General features: G+C 45.9%; 1 protein-coding gene across 1 annotated transcript in view; it reads left to right on the forward strand.

The window, feature by feature from the left end:
* The first annotated feature begins 1,833 nt into the window (after positions 1 to 1,833).
* LOC133349761 (AP-1 complex subunit mu-1) overlaps positions 1,834 to 15,228 on the forward strand; it is a 35,927-nt gene continuing 22,532 nt past the window's right edge. The window contains exons 1-2 of the mRNA XM_061563482.1: positions 1,834 to 2,433; positions 12,871 to 13,027. Of these exons, the coding sequence (XP_061419466.1) occupies positions 2,392 to 2,433; positions 12,871 to 13,027 (199 nt within the window). The 5' untranslated portion in view covers positions 1,834 to 2,391. The remainder of the gene's footprint in view (positions 2,434 to 12,870; positions 13,028 to 15,228) is intronic.

The raw sequence follows: 15,228 nt of genomic DNA on the forward strand, positions 1-15,228 counted from the left end.
TGTACTGGTAGCAACCTCCTGGTGACACCAGCCCACAGGGGATTATTGTGTCCGTCCGTCGTGCAGGGTGGGGCTGGGTGGGGAGGGTGGGGAGGGGCTGGGTGGGAAGGGTGGGACTGGGTGGGGGGTGGGAGGGGTGGGGCTGGGTGGGGAGGGGCTGGGTGGGGTTGGGTGGGGAGGGGCTGGGTGGGGTGTGGGAGGGGCTGGGTGGGGAGAGTGGGGCTGGGTGGGGGTGTGGAAGGGGTGGGGCTGGGTGGGGAGGGGCTGGTCAGGGGGAGAAATGTGACGTCACATCAAAATGCGCAACTTTAAATAAATATAGACAACACGTTCTACTTAATTAAATAGACGTTTTAATAAATGTTTTCTCCTACAACATCAGAGTGCAGCGCCACATTGAATACGCACTACAATGACAATAGTTTAAAGCAATTTGAAGCATGTTTTATTTTCAAAATGGAAATATGGTTTTGGCGGGGGGGGGGCAGAGCTTTGTGACGTCATATTTGAGGGGGGCTCTGACTTTTTGTGACGCCGTGTGACGAGGGGGGGGGGGGTCAAAAATCGTCCAAAATTCGCGTGACGTCATTTATGGACGGCCCCTTACATTGGCTATAGCTCCTGTAATGGGCTTTGTAATTGCAATGGTTTAGTTCTGAGTTGTGCTGAACATTAAACTTGTGTCATTGTTTTTGCAATTGTATTGTGATAGCCCATTAACACAATTATGTTTACAATAATTGCGTTTAGTTTTATTGCGTTGCAATTGTGTTATAACTTTAATCAGTATCATTTTGTGTATCAGAATTTTGTTTATGGGATAACTGTGTCTCTATAACTGTCATAGATATACTCTGTCGTAAATGTTCTTTATGGGATTATAATTGTGTTGTTACCATAACTGTAATGAACATAATTATTCGCATCATTGTGTTGACATTTTTGTATTCTAATTCTGTTGTCACTGTGATAAACATAATTATGTATCATAATTGTGTTTATTTTTTACTTAAAACTTTCGTGATTCTAGGAATTCATATTTTTTTCGGTAAAATCGCGTAAAAAGTGAATAAAAATAATAAAGAAAAATAATTAAACCACTGTTGACTGTAGCCTGGGTTTTAATGTAGACTGTACTCCGATAAAAAAAACCAGGCTACAGTCTACATTAGTGTTTTTATTATTCTACTTTTATTCAATGTATCCACTTTTTTTACGTGACTTTGTGAGTGTACCCTGATTAAAAACCAGGCTGCAGTTTACATTCGTGTTTTTAGTTTTTATTATTTTTCATTTTAATATTTTTAATATAATATAACTAAAGTTTGTATTATTATTTTTAATAAAAAATAATAAAAATAAAATCTGAAACCTTTATAACATCCTGCCTCAGCAGCTCTCCCGCTATATTTTTTCACCTGATGACGATTGCTTGTGTTGCGATCGAAACGTCGTCATTTTTTTTCTATCTACGTGGCTTTACCGAAAGACCCAAAGAATATGAATTCCTGCAGTCACGAAAGCTTTAAGTCAAGATCTCAATTATATGTTTTAATCATTAATGGGTGGGGGATTAATATTTTTGGTTCTTTCGGTAAAGTCACGTAGAAGGGAAGCAATAAAATAATAAAAATATAAAACAATAAAATAATCACGACGTTTCGACTGCAACACAAGCAACCATCATCAGATGTTTATGTAATTGAAACGTTTGTGCAGCAGCGTGGCCTGGATCCGGTTCCAAGCCTCGCGAGGCGCGCGTCGGAACCGGTTCCCCGCTTCCCTATTTAGGGAACCGGGTTACCCGGTTCCTTCACACAGTAGACCCAGGCGAGACACGCGTGGTCGTGGAGGCGAACTTAGACTCACTGGAGACTCGAGGGAGACACTAGGGGAGAGACAGGGGAGACACGGAGGGAGACACTAGGGGAGAGACAAGAGACTGGTCACTCGAGACATGAGCCGGAGACACTTAGGGGAAGACGAGACGCATTGAGACGCACGTGGGATCGCAGAGACACGGGGCTGGAGACACGCGGAGACACGCAGACACAACCAGGAGGCGAGCTGGTGGAGGGGAGACACGGGGAGAGAGAGAGACACCGGGAGAGAGACACGGGGAGAGAGACACACGGGGAGAGAGACACGGGGAGAGAGACACGGGGAGAGAGACACGGGGAGAGAGACACGGGGAGAGAGACACGCGGAGAGAGACACGCGGAGAGAGACACACGGGAGAGACACGTGGAGAGAGACACACGTGGAGAGAGACACACGTGGAGAGAGACACACGTGGAGAGAGACACACGTGGAGAGAGACACACGTGGAGAGAGACACGTGGAGAGACACACGGGGAGAGAGACACGGGGGGCGGGAGTCACGACACCGTTATGTCCGCCTCCGCTGTGTTCATCCTGGACCTCAAGGGGAAGGTAGGAACTGCTGTGCCTGGCTGTGTCTCAGCTATGTGTACATGTGCTTGTGTGGTGTGCTGTGTCTGCATGTCATTGTGTGGTGAGTTATACGTGTGCTTTAATGGTGACATATGCATACATGTCATTGTGTGGTAAGCTGTGTCTGCATACAATTGTGTGGTGTACTGTCTGCATACAATTGTGTGGTGAGCTAAGCCTACATGTGCTTGTGTGGTGAGTTATACGTGTGCTTTAGTGGTGAGCTAAGCCCATGTGCTTGTGTGGTGAGGCTAGTGCTTTAATGGTGAGATATGCATACATGTCATTGTGTGGTAAGCTGTGTCTGCATACAATTGTGTGGTGTACTGTCTGCATATTCTTGTGTGGTGAGCTAAGCCTACATATGCTTGTGTGGTGAGTTATACGTGTGCTTTAGTGGTGAGCTAAGCCTACATGTGCTTGTGTGGTGAGTTATATGTGGGCTTTAGTGGTGAGCTAAGCCTACATGTGCTTATGTGGTGAGGCTAGTGCTTTAATGGTGAGATATGCATACATGTCATTGTGTGGTGTGCTGTGTCTGCATAAGATTGTGTGGTGAGCTAAGCCTACATGTGCTTGTGTGGTGAGTTATACGTGTGCTTTAGTGGTGAGCTAAGCCTACATGTGCTTGTGTGGAGAGCCTTGTGCTTTAATGGTGAGATATGCATACATGTCATTGTGTGGTGTGCTGTGTCTGCATATGATTGTGTGGTGAGCTAAGCCTACATGTGCTTGTGTGGTGAGCCTTGTGCTTTAGTGGTGAGATATGCACACATGTCATTGTGTGGTGTGCTGTGTCTGCATATGATTGTGTGGTGAGCTAAGCCTACATATGCTTGTGTGGTGAGTTATACGTGTGCTTTAGTGGTGAGCTAAGCCTACATGTGCTTGTGTGGTGAGCCTTGTGCTTTAATGGTGAGATATGCACACATGTCATTGTGTGGTGTGCTGTGTCTGCATATGATTGTGTGGTGAGCTAAGCCTACATGTGCTTGTGTGGTGAGTTATACGTGTGCTTTAGTGGTGAGCTAAGCCCATGTGCTTGTGTGGTGAGGTTAGTGCTTTAATGGTGAGATATGCATACATGTCATTGTGTGGTGTGCTGTGTCTGCATAAGATTGTGTGGTGAGCTAAGCCTACATGTGTGGTGTGGTGAGCCTTGTGCTTTAATGGTGAGATATGCATACATGTCATTGTGTGGTGTGCTGTGTCTGCATATGATTGTATGGTGAGCTAAGCCTACATGTGCTTGTGTGGTGTGCTGTGCATATCCTTCTGGAATACAGTCTGTTGTTTTGCGATGTATTGAAAGCAGCAATGCTGTGCCATTGAGCTATGTGCCTATGGGTTCTGCCTACCCGAATGACTAAGCCTTGCCATGTGCTGCGTCTGTGTACACTGGTCGTACCTGTACACTCTGTATATAGTAGCTATGCCATTGGCTTTAACCGCACACACATGTACTGTGAGTTGTATCTACACTGGCTGGAGACGATGCTAGCTGCTATTCCTGTGGGCTATGGGTTGGGCTATAGTTCGCATTTGCACAACTGCTGCGAGGTAATATGCCATGGACTGTCTGGACTCTCTTGGCAAGGCACTATGCTGTGGGCTTTGTCTATACACTGCTTCAGTACTGCCCCATGGGCAAATCCACATGTAGTTTAGCGGCTTATCATTCCGTCGGCTATGTTTGTATCCTGTTGATAATTGTTCTGCAATTGAGCAATGCATGGCAAGCACGTCTCATGATTAGATTTTCCTCTTGGCTGGGATTAAGCAGTACTGTTATGAACTATGCCAGTTACACTGCTATGTGCTCTGTGCTGTTAGCTGTGTCTGCACTGAATGTTTGTATGTTCATTGGTGAAGTGATGTGCTATGAGCTATCTGCCTCTACACTATGACTAATCAGGTGTGCTACGGGATATACTTGCATTTTAAGGATAAGTACTAGGATACGTTCAATGAATATACACTGGCTAGACACTGCTGTGGGTTATACTGTAACTATATAGTATATATAGTACTGTGGTTATGTTCTATGCTAGAAGCTATGGCTCTACACACTTGCTGGGTTTTGTGCACTGCTCTCTCCCTGTATTCTATAACGAGGGACTACGCTATTAGCTATGCTTGCACACTGCTTAGTTAATTTCTGTGTGGGCTATGTGTACAAGCGACGGACATCCAGTAAGCGACGGGTTACTACTACATGTCCCCTGTGCACTATGACTAGGCACATTGCCGTGAGCCACTGTATACGCGTGCACTCTGCCTTGGCCTAATCCTGGTGGGGATGTGCTTCAAAGTGTGTCTGCTGTGACCGGCTGAGCACACGGGAGAAAGTGACCGTGGGAGAATGATCTTTGTCCGTCATCGGTGCTGTCAACTTGCAGGCAAGATCCTGGCCGAATTTGCTGCTGGGGTCACAAGGGTGTGGCGTGAATTTGTGGCTGGCTGGCTGGTGTTCATCACCTGTATGTGCACACGCAGTCACGGAGCAAATGCACCGATATGCAGAGTTGTTTTTGTTGTTGTTGTGTGTCGGCGTAAATCGTCGGCCGTGCTATATCCACGGCTGGATTGGAAGGTCATCCATCCCTTGGCCGTCGTCATCTGCGGTGATTTCTCTGGAAGACTTTGCTGGGTTTTGCCCCCAGGATTTTAGTGTTGCGTGTAGTCACTTTAAGATTTTTCGATTTAATGTTAAAGCTTCGTGACTGCAGGGATTCATCTTCTTGGTTCTTTCGGTAAAGGCACGTAGAATGGAAATAATAAAATGATAAAAATAAAACATAATAAAATAATTCTCACGACGTTTTCGGCCACAACGCAAGCAGCCGTCCTCAGGTGAAGACCAGGTCTGTCGAGAAGACAGAGTCTTTTCTGAGAGGATGTCTGTTGAGGATATGGCAGACTCTGTCTTCTCGACAGACCTGTTCTTCACCTGAGGACGGCTGCTTGCGTTGTGGCCGAAACGTCGTGAGAATTATTTTATTATGTTTTATTTTTATTATTTTATGATGTTTTATTTTTATTATTTTATTACTTCCATTCTACGTGACTTTACCGAAAGAACCAAGAAGATCACTTTAAGATGTTTCTTGTTCATGTTTTTGTTTTGTTGCGGTTGCACCCGAGTCAAGAGCCGCATGGCTCACAGGGTTATTATACCTAGTAAATGAAAACTGAAATCTGCCGTGGTCATGCGACTCGCCAAATACCTCGAGCGCCTGCATGCGTACGAGCCGATCTCATTGTTCCGTCGTTTCAATGGGTTTGTTCTGTCCTTTGGCTGTCACTCCGTCGTTAGTCTCTACCCGTGGCTCTCATCACTTCTAGCTATGTGTCATGTCCAAGCCCCGCTACTACTGATTTATTTTAGTATTTTTATTTCAACGGTCAGTAAAAGTTCTCCTACATTGTGATGGCATTTGCGCAACCCGTAAAAAAAATTCACGTAATAAAAAAGTGCTTAATGGGCAAGTGATAGGGGTTCTAGATTTGAAGCTTTCGTGACTGCAAGGATTCATATTCTTAGGTTTTTTCCGGTAAAGTCACGTAGGTAAAACATCAAAATGAATTTTATTTTCATTAATTTTGATGTTTTACCTACGTGACTTTACCGAAAAAACCTAAGAATATAAAGTGATAGGGGTGTAGTGGTGCATATCGTGAATACAGCACTTTAGAGGAAAGGGCTGGTGGATCACACCGAGATTTGTGAAGCTCCCAAACCTTTTGGGTTGTGAGATGGCCAGTAGCTGACTGTAGAGGAAATGGATTTGTAAACATGTCTGGATGTACGAGCATTAGACGTTTGTAGGTGTCGTAGGTTTTCTCCGGGTGTTCTGAATTCATGGCACACAGAGGCAGATATTAATGGAAAATGGCCAAACACCAAAATACACGAGTCTTGAAAACAAAGTCTTGAGACTCGGTCAGGCTTTCCTGGATAAATAAATTGTATTTTTGCTGTGCAAAAGGAAGTGGTGGAATATTCCTCATTCTTACGGCGGAGTGAGGTCATTGTTGAGGTTGCTTGCTTGCTATTACACCGAGAGACAGAACGAGGAACACGACACGTCAGAGAGAGAAAACTCCCACGTTCGAGACATCGTATTGACTGGTTGAAAAAGTGTAAAGTGGGCTTGTGCACGACCCAGGTGCTAGAGAGGATGACTATGGCTCGTGGTCGAGACCAAAGATGGAATGGCAGCCAAAAAAAAAGAGGGAGACTTTTCCGGGAGCATGTCTGTTGAGGATATGGCAGAGGTCGCAAACGGGTTTTGATTCCTTACCCGCACCCGGGTGCACCAGGGTCGCAAACGGGTACCCGTACTCTACCCGATACCCAGCTACCCGTACCCGGCTACCCGGCCGGGTATCGGGTAGGTTATGGGTATCGGATACCCGATTGCGACCTCTGGGATGAAGCCATGTTGCAGGCGCGGGTGGGTTGATTCTAGGAACTTGAATTGTGAGAAGAGACAAGACGTTGGGAAATGAGTGACAAACGGTTACTCACCAGTGACTCACGGCCTACCCGTACCCGGCTGCACCAGGGTCGCAAATGGGTACCCGTACCCGGCCGGGTACGGGTAGCCGGGTATCGGGTAGGGTACGGGTATCGGGTACCCGGTTGCGACCTCTGGGATACGGTAGCGATGAGATCGGCACGTGAGCAGGACGTGGACAAAATGTTTGCGTTGAAGGTCCCCATGCAAGCTGGGGATTTGAGGATGCTTCATCCAGCAGTGAATAGATAATTGGCGTGTTAAGTTGATGGCAGGTGTGAGTATATTCACAGGACAACCTCAGTCCATCCACTCCACCACCCTCCACGACCAGGAGTCGAACTCACAACCTTTAAGATTGTGAGGCGCTCACACCCAAACATTGCGTCAACCAGCCGAATACTAAAACGTTCATTAATAAATGTAATTTGCTTTCTCGATAAGTGAATTAGATCATAACTAACTGCAGCTATCTTAGGATTTACTCAAGATATTGACAGTTCTGATTAATGAAGGTAATGCCCTTGAATTTATTTAAATACTGCTTGCTCTCTATACATCGCACCAGGATATGCTCATGTTTGAAAAGCACCGAGCTCATCGCAACGACACGAGTTTAAAATATATATGCCAAGGTCCACCCAGCCCATCATCAACATGGGCAGCAGGGGGTGCGCGTTGGGAAGACTTGTGGTTCACAGCAAGAAGGGCCTAGGTTCGATTCTCGATTTGGGCATCTTTCTGTGCGGCGTTTTTATGTCCCTCCCCGTGCTGCCTGGCTTTATTCTGGCTGCCCCCCATAGCTAAAACATACTCAATGTAGCTCGTATTGGCCAAACATCCCAATTGGGTTTAACACGTAGGCTTTCGCGACCAATATCATCCATAATAGAGGTTTCTGGGTTTGATCGCGTAAATATATGAATGTGTCGTCAAAACCCGCCACCACTCGGCACAGGAAGGACAAGTAAAAAGGTCTCGCATAATGCACATGCATAATGTACGTTGCCTCAGTAATCCCCCCCCCCCCCCCCCCAAAAGCGCAGAAGGGTGGTCAACACTTCTACGCCTCTATATAAGGAACGAAACAGACTTCTCCACAAATCTGGCTGTTGCCTGGTGAAGCTAGTTGTAATCACTGGCGAAACGTCGTACTCAGATTGTAAATGTTGTGGCTTGGCTCTCCAACACACCGGTTAGTGCTGTACTAGTGACGAATTGACACGTTCTGTTTATGTGACAACCCTTACTAGTTGGCTGTGTTGGGTGGTGGCGGGTTTTAACCACACATTTATATATTTACGCGATCTAACCCAAAAACCTCTTATGGATTGCAATTGGGATTATGCATAGCATCATTGGACCCCACTGCAAAAAATTTGGCAGGACCCTCCTGAAAATAAGTCTTGAGAATCGGTGAGGTTTTCCTGAGTGAATAAGCGGAATAATAATACTAATAGTCTGGCCAAGGTGCGTAACATTAATACCACTTAGTCAGATTCCACCTCTCTGTGGGAATATGCCATCAATAGCTGTATGAGTAAAAGGTTGGGCCTGCCATGAGAATGGAATTTTTATAAGAACATAGGGACAATTTGAATTCCACTATATCACGACGTACCTATTCTATGAGACCTCCTATAGCAGTAGTAGGTTTTTACCCTTTAAACTGGTACAAAGCTGACACCTTTATACATGATGCCTTGTATAAAGGTGTCAGTTTTGTACCAGTTTAAATGGTACAAACCTACTACTATATTTTGCCACTGGTAAAGGAGGTCTCATAGTGTAAATGCTTACCCCGAGCTCTCAATACTCTGATAGTGCGCTGTTTTTGAGTTGTACGCCTTTTGGCGTCATCTGGTCCAACACCAATGGAGACTAGGCTCTAAGGAAAGCTGTCTCGGGTGTGGACCAATCAACTTCAAGGACGGTGCATATTATTATCATTATCAGAGTTGTTTCTTTTTGTTTGCATTTTGACTGCTTGTGTTGTGGTTATTGCAAACATGATGCCTTGTATAAAGGTGTCAGTTTTGTACCAGTTTAAAGGGTAAAAACCTACTACTAAATTTCGATTTAAAGCTTTCGTGACTGCAAGGATTCATCTTCTTGGTTCTTTACCGAAAGAACCTACTACTAGACGTACCTATTGTCAATACACTACTGGATGCGGGCCTCGCCACGCTGTATAGATTGTGGGGATTATTTGATCATACTTCACCATACTGGTCAGTGCCGGTTCGTGAGCATAGGTGTGGTGGCAGCATAGAAGCGCAGTACAGCGATAGATTCTTCAGCACTACGACCGACTTTTATGAGGCCCATACTCTTTGGTTCTTTCGGTAAAGTCACGTAGGTATATAAAAAAAATTACGACATTTCGGAAGCTTGTGTTGCTTCCGAAACGTGATTTATTTTATTTTATATTTTATTTTATACCTACGTGACTTTACCGAAAGAACCAAAGAGTACAACCGCAATTTTCAGGAGCCGCAATTACCTCACCCTGCCTCTTTTAAGGACTGCTGTCACGAAGCAGTCCTGAAAGAGCCGCAGATTGCAGACCCCTGGTTTAGATGGACAGAAAATTACATTATTTTTCTTCTGTAATGCAGTGACTGTGGTTAATGTTTTGCTGATGTCAATCTCTCAAGTTGCGCTTGGCAACCTTTTTCTTTCATCCGAACAATTGTTTTCACTCGCACGAAAACGCAGATCACGCTGTGACTCCTCTTCCACAACATGTTCAATTGTTGGAAGGGTTGGCACAATCATTCGTATTTCCGATGACTGTAAAAAAATATATCACCTGAGTCATCCGGCGGCATTTCTACCTGCCCCGTCGGGTTGAGTTGCCTTGTGCTGCGTCGCTGAGCCCAGTGACCTTTATTTGATCGTCCCCAAGATTCTCGTGGGATTGTAGCTTTGGGAGGCATTGCACACACACACACACACAGTAATCTCTTATCGACCTCTATGCGGTGGTGTAACTGTGGTCAAATCTTCACATTCCTTCCCTGTGGCCCTGTCCTCCCGTGAGCGATGGCAGTGAGCGTATCCCGTGGTCATTCCCCCGCTGGAGACTTGTCCCGTGAGCTACCTTGGTTGTTGGGGAAAGGCGCTGACAGTGATGGGGATGTGCTTGCAGTACTCTTGTCGAGGGTAGACGTGGAAGTAATTCTGTGACTCAACTGTGGAAGCGGGGGGGTGACATTCTGGCCCAGGTAGGCATGCTTTAACTAAACGATCTTTCAATCTTGATTTGAAGCTTTCGTGCCTGCAGGAATCCATACGCTTTGGTTCTTTCGGTAAAGTCACCTAGGTATAAAATGAAATAATTTATTTTATTTTAAAATAAAATAATTTCTTTTATTTTATACCTTCCGCAACTATACGATCTTTCATCTGCACAACAGTTTTTTCAAGAGTGTGCACAGCATAGTACATTTCCCTTCTCCTATATCACCGCAAAAAGGAGTGCACCAATATATCTCTTCTAGGAGAGATACCTTTTCAGTGGTGTTTAACGAGTTCGTCTTCTGGCGCACGGTGTGCTGTGTACACACGCGGGCGATGTTTTATTGCCCACGGTTCTCATGGGAGCGAAGCTTTTTGAGGCACTCCGCTGATATTTTACTGGTAGGAACCCACTGGTTCCACCGGCCCACAGGGGATTATTGTGTCCGTCCGTCGTGCAGGGAGGGGCTGGTTGGGGAGGGAGGGGGAGGGAGGGGGAGGGTGGGGAGGGAGGGGGAGGGTGGGGAGGGAGTTGAGGGTGGGGAGGGAGGGTGGGGAGGGGAGGGTGGGGAGGGGCTGGGTGGGGAGGATGGGGTGGGGCTGGGTGGGGTGGGGCTGGGTGGGGGGTGGGAAAAGCGGGGAGGGTCTGGTCACCCCGTGGTGTCCTTATAAAACTCAACGTTTAACCTACTCACGCCGGCTTGTGCGGGCATATTTGCGGAATACACCACGCCGCCGTTGACCCTGGCCATTGACCGAGCAACCCAACGTTCCTACCAGCTCCCTCCGCAGGAATGTGTTATTGACGTCCACTCGACAATGTCACTGTGGTTCTTCAAATTCCTTCCGCAGGTCTTGTACCACCCATTGAGTGATGTTGTCAGTACGTCTCCTGGTTACTTGCTGCCTTGGACGTGTCTCACGAGCTCCTTGTTGTTTGTAAAAGCATTGACAGTGGTGGCGGGAGGAGACGCTCCAAGCTGTTCCCTTGCCAAGAGTAGACATTCAAATTCTGTTACCTAACTCTGGAATTCGATGAGAGTCTGCATTGGTGAGTGTATAATTTATTCTAAAGGATTAACTTTAATGAAGGTTTTCAACATTTTTATGTTGCAGGCTATCTTTAATAATTTACAACATTTTCTCAAACCATGGCTGAGTGAAAGCACCCCACATTCATATCTCTGAAGAGTCAGTTTTATTGTATTGTTACATGAATTATTGCAATTATCAGTCGGGAATATCAATAATTAAATCCTGACATAAAGCTTTCGTGACTGCAGGAATTAATATTCTTTGGGTCTTTCGGTAAAGCCACGTAGATAGAAAATTTATGATAAAAAAAATGAAAATATCACGACGTTTCGATTGCAACACAAGCAATCGTCATCAGGTGAAAAAATAGAGCTGCTGAGGCAGGAAAAAATATTTTTAAAATAAATTTTTTCCTGCCTCCGCAGCTCTCCCGCTATATTTTTCACCTGATGATGATTGCTTGTGTTGCGATCGAAACGTCGTGATATTGTTATTAGTTTTATTATTTTTCTATCTACTTGGCTCTACCGAAAGACCCAAAGAATATAACATCGATAATTGATTTCCCCTTATGCCCTTGTATGGTGTGTACAATTCGTGGTGGCTGCATAGTGTCCAGAGTTTCTGTTAACCAATCATAAAAAACTTTAGGAAAATTAGAAATTTATTTTATGGGGATTTTTTTTTTTTTACAAACCACATAATTTGCAGAAATCTAAAATAAAAAAAATATATAAAACGTGAATATTGGGATTTGTTTGCTGTACTAATAGTTCAAGTATGCTTGTATTTATCCAATAAAGCCTGAGTCTCAAGACTCGTATTCAAGAGGGTTCTATTTTATTGGGATTTTCAGCCAATTTCATTTTAAGGAATGTTTTGTCTAAAAATCCGTTGTCAATCTCCCGCTGGATGTGGTACCTCCCCATACCTTGCTGGTCATGGGGTTCTTTGACCACACTTCACCACTTTGGTGCATGCTGTTTGGTGAAGGTGAGGAGCAAAGATGTGTGAGCATACAGTACAGGTTTCTCTGGCTTTATGTGGGTTCCGTTTGTGTGATTTCACGTAAATGTGGATATCATATTTCTACCTAAAAATCGCCATATGATGCGGTTTTAATTCACTAAGATGCAGCTATGCGGTAGGAGTGGGACAACATTGTGTTGTGTGTGTGCTGTGTGCGCTTACTCGGCAGACAGCTGTCTCGTGCAGTTTCACTTTGTGCACCTTTTTTTGTAATGCATCTACCGCACGAAGCGAGGGACACCTGCACAGAAATGGACTTTGCTGCACTTTCTACTACTGCCCACCACACAGCCAAGCAGCTCCAGATCTGAACATTATCCAGGCTCAGAACTGCTTGGCTTCAGAGGTAATCTGGTCATAGGCAAGTACATGCATAGGCCTATGTCAATCTGACAGCCTGATGATGAGGGCCTCCCCTACACTGTGGAGTCATGGGCAGTTAATTGAGCATACTTCAAACTCCGCAATGAACCGTTCTTACACGCACCATTCGATGCATGTATTGCGACTCTTTAAGAATCGATTTCCATCTATAAATAGTTACAAATCTGTATCTTCCTGCCGTTACTGACGAACGACTTTTACTGTGCAGGTGCTCATCTGTCGCAACTACCGCGGCGATGTGGAGATGTCGGAGATCGAGCACTTTCTGCCGGCGCTGATGGAGCGCGAGGAGGAGGGGATGGTGTCGCCGGTGCTGGCTCACGGGCCCGTACGCTTCCTGTGGATCAAGCACAACAACCTCTACCGTATCCTTTGCCCGTGTGCAGTGTCGAGGCGAGAGAAGAGAGAGCCAGCCACGTTAGTGCCGGGGGGCGGCCGGGCGACTCGGGATGTAGAGCCGCCTGCCGTTCCAGCGCCTCTGAGAACACATTCCTGCGGAGGGAGCTGGTAGGAACGTTGGGTTGCTCGGTCAATGGCCAGGGTCAACGGCGGCGTGGTGTATTCCGCAAATATGCCCGACTGTGAGGGCGGGCACAAGCCGGCGTGAGTAGGTTAAACGTTGAGTTTTATAAGGGCACCACGGGGTAACCAGCCCCTCCCCACCCAGCCCCTCCCCATCTTCCCAGCCCCACCCTCCCCACCCAGCCCCTCCCCACCCTCCCCTCCCCACCCAGCCCCTCCCCACCCTCCCCTCTCCACCCAGCCCCACTCACATTTTTGGATGCACGACGGACGGACACAATAATCCCCTGTGGGTTGGTGGAACCAGGAGGCTCCTACCAGTATAACCGGATGCAAATCCAAGCAGCAGCCACCGCCTGTGGTTAAAACCGGGTTGTCAAAGTGTCGTGAGTTGATGGTCTTAGCCCATTCACCCACGGATGGAGAGGAAAAAAAAACCCCCATCGCATTAAATTTAGTTCCGCACTTCATTTGTCAAAAATTTTCAGCTCTGAGCTTGAAAGATATTGGTTTGACTGCCATGTGATGAACATTGCTGTCTGTGATGGGGTCGGTGGGTGGAAAAGTGTTGCCCTATGCTATGTGGAATAGAGGTCATTCTAAAGGATCTCAAAGGTGAGGGATCTCAGAGGTAGCTTTGTGATACCCCCGTCTGTGGGCAATTCTCTTAACACGAAAGGTTGCGGTGCTGTGCGAACGATCCGAATGGATTGCTATTCTCTTGACAAGACGCCGTTTGTACAATTGTGGTGACATGTCATAGCAAATATTTGAATATGAAGCAACACAGTTTTTCAGTGCAACACTGATGGTGCATCGACTTATTTTCCCTATGCACATAGCCACATCGACATTCTTGACTGCATTACTGAGAGGTCATCCTAGATTAATACTTCGAGTTAAGGTGAAGTTGACTGTTGGATTGTTGCCATGCTAATGTCTGCTAATCCAAGAGTTATTAAATTTTGCATACCTTTTGTTCGACATGTTGGCAGCTTTGCATCAACATGCTGGCAGTTTTACACGCTGCGATGTAATATAAAATTATCGTCAGCCGTGATCTATCCACTGCGGGATTAAGCCCCTCTGCAGGACGTCGTCATCTCTCATGGTCTTGTGATGCAATAATTCTGCACGTGAGCCGATTTCATGATTCCGTCTCCATGGTGGACCTCTATCTGGGGCTTGTTGCCTCCTTTGGCTGCCCACACCAGCATGAGTCTCTCCCACCGGCCATCGTCCCTTTTTCCGTGTCCTGTTCAAGCCCACTCGCTTGACGGTCATTACGATATTTATGCCACCTTTTTGCCAGTATCAAGTTGTTGAATGGTATAGACAAAATGCTTTACCTTGTCTGACATAAATTCAGGCATAATGCAGGTATTTTGGGTTGGATCGCATAAATATATAAATGTGTTGTTAAACCCGTCACCACCGGACACAGACAATTAGTAAGGGTTGTCACGTAAATAGAACGTGACAATTAATGACTGGTACAGCCCACCGGTGTGTTGGAGAGCCAAGCCACAACATTTACAATCTTGAGTACGACGTTTCGCCAGTAATTACAACCAGCTTCATCAGGCGACAGCCAGAAATACAGGTGCTTAGATGTTCAAACGCCAAATAGACACCTATTACAAAACATCTGCATTAACTACACGTGGTAAAAATGCAAACAATGATGCATTGATAATCACACGTTTGAAACCATCGAGTTTGTCAGCACGCGATGATGGGGTGTTTTCACATTTGTGTATTGTCGGGGGCCCCACGTTAGGGGCCGCACTAAAGGCCTCCAGGGGCTGCCAAGTATGCCGTGAGCCTTGCAATAAAGAACACTCATAGAATGGAAATAATAAAATAATAAAATAAAACATAATAAAATAATTCTCACGACATTTCGGCCACAACACAAGCAGCCGTCCTCAGGTGGAGAGCAGGTCTGTCGAGAAGACAGAGTCTGAATGACACACTCCAGGCTTGGAGCGACTATTTAAGCTGGAGTGTTTCATTCAGACACTGTCTTCCCGACAGACCTGCT

The sequence above is a fragment of the Lethenteron reissneri genome, chromosome 4 (genome assembly GCF_015708825.2).
Source record: "Lethenteron reissneri isolate LAM-NWPU_2019-01 chromosome 4, ASM1570882v1, whole genome shotgun sequence".
Lineage (NCBI taxonomy): Eukaryota > Metazoa > Chordata > Hyperoartia > Petromyzontiformes > Petromyzontidae > Lethenteron > Lethenteron reissneri.